The sequence below is a fragment of the Rhincodon typus genome, chromosome 5, assembly GCF_021869965.1.
Source record: "Rhincodon typus isolate 14 chromosome 5, sRhiTyp1.1, whole genome shotgun sequence".
Taxonomy (NCBI): Eukaryota; Metazoa; Chordata; class Chondrichthyes; order Orectolobiformes; family Rhincodontidae; genus Rhincodon; species Rhincodon typus.
Genome location: NC_063336.1, coordinates 113317059 through 113328405, shown reverse-complemented (window position 1 = coordinate 113328405; position 11347 = coordinate 113317059). Strand labels below are relative to the sequence as shown.

At 40.0% G+C, this 11347-nt stretch overlaps 1 protein-coding gene across 1 annotated transcript in view; it reads right to left on the bottom strand.

Annotated features, from left to right (window-relative positions):
* apoba (apolipoprotein Ba) overlaps positions 1 to 11347 on the bottom strand; it is a 56922-nt gene that overhangs the window by 13273 nt on the left and 32302 nt on the right. Inside the window, exons 23-25 of the mRNA XM_048597311.1 lie at positions 10760 to 10959; positions 7789 to 7931; positions 806 to 1203 (exon numbers count right to left, since the gene is read on the bottom strand). Of these exons, the coding sequence (XP_048453268.1) occupies positions 806 to 1203; positions 7789 to 7931; positions 10760 to 10959 (741 nt within the window). The remainder of the gene's footprint in view (positions 1 to 805; positions 1204 to 7788; positions 7932 to 10759; positions 10960 to 11347) is intronic.

Here is an 11347-nt window from a genome sequence, read left to right as displayed (position 1 = left end):
TCAGCCTTCCTGCTCCTCTGATGCTGCTTGGCCTGCTGTGTTCATCCAACTCTACACCATGTTATCTCAGATTCTCCAGCATCTGCAGTTCCCACTATCTCTGAAGCTAGGAAGGGAAGTTTATTATATAAGACAGTGGCTTAACAGAACCCTGCGACAGTCCCATGTCCACAGGCCCAAACTCATGTCAAATAATGACCACTTAAGGGCTTATAAGTGCCTGGGCTTCAATTATTTCCACTCCAGGCTAGAGTAGTAATCCTGTATAGGCAAGTCGTCAGTTGGACAAGTCAGGGAGGTGGGGCGGTTGGAGATGGGGTCCACACTACACTACACATAGCGACACTAATCTTTGCAGAAACAGGGCATGGAGCAGGAAGGGTGAGTGCAGATAGTCTCTTTCTTTTGCTTCTAATTCCAATGGTCCTGTCTCCCTGCAATTTCTGCTCTGCAAGAGCATGGTCTCTCAAACAACAACACTCACCTATTCTGGGGTCTCTCCTGCATCCTAGGAACCCTGTTTTACTCCACAGCAGTTAGGGCCTCCTCAAAGGCACTGCCATGTGCTAGAGCTGGTGACCTGTGCTTTGCTGCAATATTTGGCAACTGATACTTCCACATTTGGGGTGCTAACACCAGGAGAAAGCTTTCTAGATGCCAATTAGTTGTCTGACTGTCAGAAAGCCCTGCTGGCAGTTAGATGCTAACAGGACATGGGTTTCTCACTGTTAATTGGTATCACTTTCGTTAGGATACAGTGTAATGACTCAATTATTTCAAAAGGATTCATGAAGAAATTTCTTACCTGTCAGATGATAGGACAGAAAATCAAATGTTGAGACTGCATGAATATCTACTTCGGTAGAATATTTTCTACGGTCTTTATTCGGATTGTATTCGGTCATGAACTTAGAAGAGCAATTGTAGTAATTACTATTCATGTTGGTAGTAAATTGCAACTTTTCAATTGAAGGAATTCGCAGATTGTATGTTTTCGGAATGGTAATAGCTGGAGTTGAAGTTCTTGGTGGATTGTCATTTTCATCGAATTGTGAATTCATCCCAAACGCCTTCATGACCATTGGCTGTACTTCCAAAACTTTGGAAAGCAATGGATGTTTTTCAATCACTGTTCCACCTAAAGGAATTGGAATTTTAATAGTCTTCTTCTTGTCGCTAAATGTGCCTGCAATGGATCCATGACTGTAGGGAGATAAATAAACAAAGAAAAAATATAAGATGCAGGGAAGTAAAATGTTTTCATAAAATGTATCAAAAGCACATGAACATACAAATTAGGAACAGGAGTACGGCTTTTGGCTACTCAAGCGTATGCCAATATCATGGCTCGTCTGGAAGATAAAGAAGTTGTTAACAGGCTGAGGGGAGACGGAAGGTTTATTTGATGGTCTTAATGCTTCCCCCTGATCTGCAACCAATGCTGCAAAAAGCACTTAGCATCTTCAGCCATGTCCTCCAGCCTCCATTTTTTTGCCTTTGAAAACCTGTATCACGTGTTTTGTTTTAAATTTATTCATTCATAGGATGTGGACATCACTGGATATGCCAGCATTCATTACTCACTCCTAATTGCCCAGAAGGCAGTTAAGAGTCGACCACATTGCTGTGGGTCTGGAATTACATGTGGGCCAGAACAAGCAGGGAAGGCATTTATCTCTGCTAAAGGGCATTAGTGAACCAGGTCATCATCAGACTCTTAATTCCAGATTTTTATTGAGTTCAAATTCCACCATCTGCTGTGGCAGAATTTGAACCTGGGACCCCAGAACATTACTTGGGTCATGGGATTAAGAGTCCAGTAATAATACCTCTAGGCCATCATGTTTGTTTCAGTCAGTACATCAGTATATCTTGAAGACATATATTCATGATATCATCACTGCATCATAACATGTGACCTGAAGGTATCTCGATCTCAAACTTTATCTTATCAGGGATCACACTACTGGAAGCATTTTGATAATGTTGTTCTGTTAACAACAATTTACAATTAGTCCAGGTAGGTCAACTTAGGTATGCCTGTGAGTGCAATGTTGGTATAAGAAGGTTAGTTATAACAAATATCTGTTGAATTGTTCAATATCACAATATCCACTCCCTGTTCCTCTTGTTTTCGGAAAGGACATAAACATTGTTGTATTCAGTAAAATGCCTTATTGGAGGCAAAACTCACATGATGTACCAGCTCTAACATTTAAAACAAGCTCCTTATTTACACCAGTGAACCTGATTTACACATATTAATGAAGTGTCTCTATGATGGGCCATTTGGATCCCTGAAAGCCAGTTTTTCTTATGTAAGTAGAAACACCAGGTGTGGAACATTTTTCAGATTTTAACATTTTTAACACTACACTTGATCCTTTCCTGTTTGCCGCAGTGGATGGGTTGGGTGGGTGGAGCGGGGAGAGTGGATGAATAATAAATTATTGACCTTAAAGAGATAACTAATCTTTTTAAAAAAGGAACCCACACCCGACTGAAAGGTTGATTGTTTCACATGTTTCAGGGTATTTCCATGAACATAAGATTGATTTTGCACATATACCTCTGTGAAATTCAATCTAAACTTCAACCTAAATTGGTGGCATGGTGGCTCAGTGGTTAGCACTAGTGCTCAACAGTGGCAGGGACCTGTGTTCGACTCCAAGCTGGGGCGACTGTGTGTGTGGAGTCTGTGTGTTCTTCCTGTGTCTGTGTGGGTTGCCTCTGGGTGCTCCAGTTTCCTCCCACAATCCAAAGACGTGCAGGTTAAGATGCTATTCAGAGGGTCAGTGCAGACTCAGTGGACCGAATGGCCTGCTTATACACTGTAGGGACTCTATAATTCTAAACATTGGTGCCGCTTCTGGGGAAGCTGCAACGATACAACATTCTGTCTCAATGAAAAGCTATGATTTCCAATTACAGAATGGGGGAGGTAGTGGTAATGTCGCAAGACTAATAATCTAATAACCGAGGTTAATGTCCTGGGAACATAGATTCAAATCTCATCTGATCATCAATGCAATTAATAAATCTGAAAAGCTAGTTGTTATCGATTGTCATAAAACTGAAACTGAAACTGTCCTTGTCTGTTTGCAATGATACCTGCGTAATATCTAGGCTTGGGCTAATAAGAGGCAATTGGCATTGCCTGGCACTTGTACGGTGCATATGGCTGTCGTGAAAAAGAGAGAGTCCAATCTTTCCCTTTGGTATTCAATGGTGTTACCATCCTGAATCCTCACTACTAATATCCTTGGGATTACCATTGACCAGGAATTGAAGTGGATCAGAAAACAAAGAGACCTTGGCATGCAGATTCATAGTTCCTTGAAAGTGGAGTCGCAGTTAGACAGGGTAGTGAAGAAGGCATTTGGTACGCTTGTCTTTATTGGTCAGTGCACTGAGTATAGGAGTTAGGAGGTTATATTGTGGCTGTACAAGAGTTAGGCCACTTTTGGAATACTGTGGGCAATTCTGATTTCCCTGCTTTAGGAAGGATGTTGTTAAACTTGAAAGGGTTCAAAAAAGATTGATAAAGATGTTGCCAGGTTGGGGGGTTTAAGGTCTAGGGAGAGGCTGAATAGATTGGAACTATTTTTCCCCAAAGCATCAGAGACTGAGGGGTGACCTAATAGAGGTTTATAAAATCATGAGAGGCATGGATAGGGTGAATAGCCAAGGTCTTTTTCCCAGGGTGGGGGGAGTCCGAAATTCGAGGGCACAGATTTACAGTGAGAGGGGAAAGATTTGAAAAGGGCCTAAGGGGCAACATTTTCTCGCAGAGGGCAGAGTGTGTATAGAATGAGCTGCCAGAGGAATTGGTGGAGGCTGGTCCAATTACAACATTTAACAGGCATCTGGATAGGCACATGAATAGGAAGGGTTTAGAGGGATATGGACCAAATGCTGGCAAATGGGACTAGATTAATTTAGGATATCTGGTCGGCACGGACGAGTTGGACTGAAGGGTCTGTTTCCCTGCTGTACATCTCTATGACTATATAAATACTGTGGTGCAAGAACAGGTTAGAGGGTAAGAACTACGCAATAAGTAACTCACTTCCTAACTCTTCAAAGCCTGTCCACCATCTACAAGGCACAAGACTGAAGCGTGGTAGAGTCCTCTTGACTTGCCTGGTTCAGTGCAACTCCAGCCACACTCAAAAAGCTTGATGTCACCCATACCAATTGATTGACACTACATCCACTTTAACATCCACCCCGTCTCTACTAATGCAGAGGTCAGCAATACAAGAGCTACCACATCAGTTCATCCCAGCTCATTTGACTTCACCATCTAAAACAGTATCTAGAAAGGCAAAGGCAGCAGATGCATAGGAACATCATGACCTGTAACTTTCCCTTCAAACCATAACTGTAGTGCTGTTCTTTCCTGTTGTTGGGTCAATATCATGGAACTCCCTTCCTAACAGCACTCAGTATCCAAAGACCTCATGGACTGTTTGGATTTGAGATGTCAGCTCACTGCCACCTTTTCCATGGAAATTAGGGACGAATAATAATGCTGGACTAGCCACAGAGCCCTATATCCAATGAATGAATATAAAGAAAATGGGCAGAAGTGAAGATGACCATGGCTCAGAAAGTACTGTTTTCAATGACTTGATAGAATATGGCCATGGGCACTCACAATGGGTAATAATCTATCTATAAAATAAAATGTGCCATGAATGCAGTACTTTCCTGTAAAAAATATTACTTCCTTCTGTCACCCTATGTTCATCTAATCTCCTGTCATATTATTGTGTCACAATTAAAATTCTGAACTGATCAAATCTCCGTTGTGTTCTCTAATATTCCAATGCAAGATAGATTTTGGTATTATTACTGACTTCAGAGATTGTTTAGCTCTGCCTTCCAGATAGATGCTGCTATGTCACTATTTAGAACCACATGGCCTACCTTGGAGACACCAAAGTGTAAATGCTGGAAGCTACCAGTGTGGAGCTTGCATGCTCCCACTTCTCTTCTGTCAATGTAGAACTCAGTCATTGCCCTTGACTACCTACTCCCCATTGCTTACTTGCCATAATCAGAAACACTCATTGCATTGCTGAAGTCAAACATCTGACTTTAAAGCAAATGGTTTAGTTACAATTTAGCATTCAATGTATAAAGGTGGAGTAGTAACCTTTAATTTTGTAAGATGAGTTTAATAATATTAATGTTATTGCTTAATATATGATCTATTTTCTAATAATAGGGACAAATGCATTAACTATACATTGTTTGCTACTTAAATGAATAAAACACACAGTTAAGGGACAAATTTTAGACAAGTGATTTCAAAATCCCCACTCCCTCCCCCTACCCACCATCCTCCAAAGATTTAACATCAACTGTTTGTTGTAATACTCAATGAATTTCTACAGATTAAGGAATTCTAAATGCTTAACTACAAACTCCCATACAAATACTAGGAATAAAATTTGTTTGATGTAAAAGAAATTAAGTCAGTGTGTAAAGCTATTACACTATCACATATTATCACATATGAAGTTATGTTAAACCTGTTTAAAACACTGGCTAGGGATTTACTAGGGTATTGAACCAATTCTACACACGCCACTTTAGAAGGTGTGAAGGCATTAAAGAGGGTGCAGAGTCGATTCAAGGGAATGTTTCCAGGATGAGGAACTTCAGTTATGTGGGTAGCCTAGAGAACTTGGGACAGGCTGAGAAGAGATTTGATATCAGGGAGGGCCTGGATGAAATTGACAGGAGAAATCATTCCCATTTATGGAAGGATTGAGGCCCAGAGAACAGAGTTTTATGGCCATTTCAAAACAGAGCAATGGGAACATCAAGAAAAACATTTTCATGGAGCAAGTGGTGATACTCTGCATTACATTACCAGCAAAATGATTGAAGCAGGTTCAATAAGGGCATTCAAAAAGAAATTGGACTTGTTATCTGAAAAGGAAAAATGGGAACGGCTTTGGGGAAAAGACTTACAGGATAACTCTAAATTAATTACTCCTTCAGAGGGGAAGTACAGGTACAATAGGCTGGATAGCTTTCTCTTGTGTTATAATGACTTTTTGATTCTGTCATGTGTCAATCCCCAAAACAAATTTCACAGAACATGTCTCTAAAAATCCTATTTCCCAGATTGGTTGCAACTTGTTGATCTTCCATCAGCCATTATGTTTATTTATTGCACCAGACTGCAGCCCAGCCAGCTTGCCATTTTCATGCTGGCGGACAGTGTCTTTGGATACATTTTGTTGCAAATTGACCCTATTTTGTGGAAATCCATGTCTGGATTTGACTATGATGCATATTAAGAAGGAAATAGTACTGGTCTCCTTCCAAAAGGTTCGGGAAGTAGAACTCTTAGACACAAAGTGAGCATCAATGGCAAGGCCAGCATTTGTTACCTTTCCCCATTCGCCTTCAGACTGAACAATTTACCAGGCCAGAAGGTAGTTTAGAATCAATCGCATTGGTTTGAATCTGGAGTCACATGTAAGCTAAACCAGGTAAAGTCAGCTAATTTGTTTCACCAAAGAAAAGCAGTGAACCAAGTGGGTTTCTAATGATAACACTTCCAGTGAAAGCAATTCCAGAATTTATTCTACTAGTTACCATTGTGGGATTTGAGCCCATATCTTCAGAAAATTTGCCTGTGCCTTTGAATTATTAGGCCTTTGACATTATCACAATCATACTGGCTCTCATACAACACCAGACATGGAATCCCTACAGTGTGGAGGCAGCCCATTTGGCCCATCAAGCTCACACCAACCCCCCAACGAGCATCCCACCCAGACCCACCCCCCTACCCTATCTCTGTGACCCTACATTTCCCGAGGCCAATCCACCGAACCTGCACATCTTTGGACTGTGGGAGGAAACCAGAGCACCTGGAGGAAACACACGCAGACAGGGGAGAATGTGCAAACTCCACACAGATAGTCGCCCGAGGGTGGAATTGAACCCGGGTCCCTGGAGCTGTGAGGCAACACTGAGCCACCATGCCAGCTCTATATAACGCCAGCTAAAAAAAGTTGTTTCAGTGGGTTTCCCTGGGCATTCCATCCTTATTTAGTGTTGAGACTTTTTAAATATTATGATGGAATGGTCACTGATGTTCATCCATTCCAAATGCAAAACAGCTAACAATGAAGCAGTGTTTTGTGACTCAGGAAGCAGCCCTCTGGTGGGTGGAGCGGGATATGCATTTTTCAATGCTTGTGTTTTATACTTTACTATTTCATGCCGGTATTCAGTATAATTGTGGATTAGATCATACTTGCTACTGGCCACATAACTAGCAATGAATTAAGCTCCTTTATTACTATGATTATTTTGTAAATTCAGTTTAATTGAAAAAGAGAGTTACTTTTATTCTAGAGTACAGTGTCTTCTGCTTCAGGTATAGACATGTAACATTGTCTGAAAAATGAATGTCTTCAGAATTCATAAGGTCAGAAATCACACGACACCAGGTTATAGTCTAACACGTTTTTTTGAAATCACAAGCTTTTTGAGCGCTGCTCCTTCATCAGACCGCACCTGATGAAGGAGCAGCACCCTGAATGCTTGTGATTTCAAATAAACCTGTTGGACTATAACCTGGTGTCACACAACTTCTGATCTTATCCATCCCAGTTCAACACCAGCACCTCCACGTTCAGGATTCTTGTAAGTCAACAATCTACTGGGGAAAGCGGTTCGTCCAACATTGATATAAACTACTCTGAAATATTTAAAAGCAACACCTTACCCTTTGAAAATAGAAAATAAATTTCTTACCTCTTCAAAAATAGGTTTTCTGGAAGAGTAAAATATGTTTTCATCTGGTTGAAATCTATGTTTTGTAGAAGTTGCAGTTTGCTTTGTAAGGTGGCAGCATATGGAATGCTTAAAGTGGGCTGCTGCAATGAATTATTGACAGCCTGTCAACAACAAAAGTATCAGAATTTTTGAATGTGCCTTGTGCAAATATTCCCTCAGTGGTGAAAAAGTCAAAGGGAGAAAAATTATAAATTACTAAATACGCTTTTATATTTTTACCTATTTTTCTAATCAACCTATTCAGCGATGTTATTATACACTTCTGCAGCAGATGAGACTTGAACACAGGCCTCCCAGTCCAGGAGTAGGGACACTACCACTGTGATACAAGAGGGCTACAAGATCTGACTATCTCACTCCTGTCCTGCTGAGGAATACAAACTTTGAGGTCCAATTTGTGCAGCCATCAAATCAATGATTCTCTGGAGAAATGTAATTAGTCTCATTTTGCAAGTTTATTTTCCACAAAACCCATCCAAATGGGTTTTGAAACTACTGATCATCCCTTCTTATACCAGCCTTGAAGCCCCAAGTTTCAGGTCATTGTTAATCACTATGTAACAAAAATAATCCCCATGTACTCCAAAGTCTATTTTGTGTAAAACCTTAAATCATTATTCCCCAGTACTTGTAACAGCAACTATCATAATTCCTGATAACCCTATACATCCTCAATACCACCTCTATTTCTGACCTCTTCAATAACCCCATGCATCTTCCAAACCGCTTTTCCAGTATTATACATGTAATACTGTACACAAAAATGCAGAAAATATTTTGAAAATTTCTTTTAAAAGTGTGCTCCCTTATGCAATGTCATAAGAGTGTTGATTAAACACAACCACTATTAAGGAGTAAAAACTTTTTCTGATTTTCCTAATGTCTCCTAATCTTGTCCAATAAAAAAAAAGCTCAAAGAAAGGAAATCTTATTATAACTTCATAAAAGTGTCAATCAAGCAAAGCCAGAAATTCTCTTCTCACCCGTGTCTACATTGCTTTCAGCTCTAAAGGCATTAGTCAGTCTTGGAGTTCAGTAATGTATTCATAGTGAGGCTATCTGAAAGATCAGATATCTGATTATCTGTTCACCCTGCTGTGTTATTACAGTTGTCAAACATAACACTGACCGTGGAGTAAAGAAAATCAGATGTACAAGAGGGAGTATGGGAGAAGTGCAGAGATTCGTGAGAGTTGTAAGGCAGAGGAGATTACAGAGAAAAATGTGGATAAGAATTTTAAAATTGAAACTTTTCTGGACCAGGGTATAGTGCCAGACAGAGAATTTGAGCTGATAGATGGACAAATCTCAGTGAGAGATTGCAATGAAGCAGCAGAACTTTGGATGAGATCAGTTTTATGGAGGCTGCAAAGTCAAAGGTCAGCCAGGAGGGCTTTGGAATAATGAGGTTCGGAGGAAACAAAGACATGGATGAGGGTAGGAAAGTGGCATTTTTGGTAATGGAGGGATAAGAGCTCATTAAGAAAAGATACTAAGGTTGCAAACATTCAGGAGTCAGTGGCTATGGAACAGGATTTATTGAAGACAATGGTTTTGGTTGCCCCTATACTTAACTGGAGTAAATTCCAGCTCTATTTCAAGTATGGTGCAGTAGGTGGGGAAGAAGAGTGGTAGTGAGTCAGAACTGGGTGTTACCAGCATGCAAATGGAACTTGACACGTTTGTGTATGATATTGTTGAGTGGTGTGGTTTATCCATTGTGCTGTTAGGTGTCAGGATTTTGATAGAGACAATGAAGGAATGGCAATATACTTCTGAAACAACTGCACAGCAGCCGGTATCCCATCACCAAGTCATCCTTTATTTACTTGTGCACAGTACACTGGCTGTGGCCAGCCAGCTCGGAGTCAGTCCCCTGAATTGAGGAGATTCTAAATCCCTTCTTAATGTTGGTTGGTCATGACTTCCTGATTGGCCCAGGTTCACAACCCCAATTAAGGCATTTCATAGTCAATGGATCCACCTGGTTCCAATCACTACAACTTCCAAGTCAGGATGGTGTGTAATTTGGAGGGGAACTTTCAGGTATTGGTGTTCCCACATGTTTTCTGCACTGTCTTTCTTGGTGGTAAAGGCCATACATTTAGAAGGTGCTATTAAGGTGGCATTGGTGATTTGCTGCAGTACCTACTGTGCATTACTGGTGGAAGAAGTGAATCTATAAGTTAAAGAATGGGGTAGGCTACCTTGTCCTGAAATATGTTGAGCTTACTGAATGTTTCAGAAATTGCACTCAGAGTATTCGATCAAACTCCTGACTTATGCATCATATATAAGGAATAGGAGAATACATTTCAGGGCTCAGTATCATTCACTCTATTGCCTCTTCACTCCAAATTCTCACTGGCTATAAAATATTTTCAACCAAAGACTCATTTTAAAAGTGTTCTTCACAAAATATATTGTTCAATGTTTTGAGAAAGTAGCCACTCACACTTGTATTCCCTCAATGTCATTAAATAGTTGACCTGGGAATAGATCTTTGCATCTAAGTACAGATGTAAAGACCTACCTTGCCACTAACCTTAGTGTAGATTCTGCCTTCAGCCTGCCAACTGTGTATTCAGGCTACATAGATACCAGTCTGAAAGCTAGTATAACAATAACTTATCAAATACATCCCATTTGAAAGAAAAACTAAAACAGAAAATTATGTAAATAAATGGCAAGTCAGTTGACATTTGTTAAGGGAAAAGACATGCTATGTTTTGTAACTTCAGAACTTTTCATTTCACAGATTTTAATTAATATGTTGTATTTCTAGCAGTTTTTGTTTCTATGTCAGATTTACAACATTTTATTTCTTTTAGTGTGCAGTATTTGAAAATCCTTTTTCAAAAATATCACAATGTTGAGTGTTACTGAATACAATGCTACAGATTTTCAATATTAAAATACATTCTCTCACCTTCATTGATTCGAAAACAATGTGCCTGACTGTCATATCAGTTTGGGGAACTTTCCAATCTAAGAAGTTATCAAGGTGACCATTCACAGTGCTCTTATATTCAGTCATGTCAGGCATTTCGATGTTTGTAATTTTCTCATTAATTGGTTTCAGATCAGAGCTTACATCTGAGCTCCATGCAACTTGAATGTTCTTGGCACCTAAAAGTGTAAGAGAGTGGAATCAATTTAAAATGGCAATCTCCAAATCTAAACTAAAAAGCTGTTTTTTTTTAAGTTTTGAACTTTAAATTCAGTTTAGTTAAAGTTGGGCTTCAGCTAATGACCATTTCAATGTCACTTTACTCTAAATCAGTCGCCCATGTACTACAACCTGTTGGTCAGCTTCGTGGAGTGAATTTGGAGTAGCCCCTAAATGAGATTCACAGTCGGTAAGTTTTCCAATCCCTTGTGTTGGAATGTAGCTTTAGCCAATTTCAAGCCCGAACCTCATTAACATTAAAGTTGCAGGAATCTTGCCTCAGCTATCCAATTCAAAGAGGGTGAGTAATTAGCCAGTTCCTAGATGAAGGTGTAAGGTGGGTAAGTG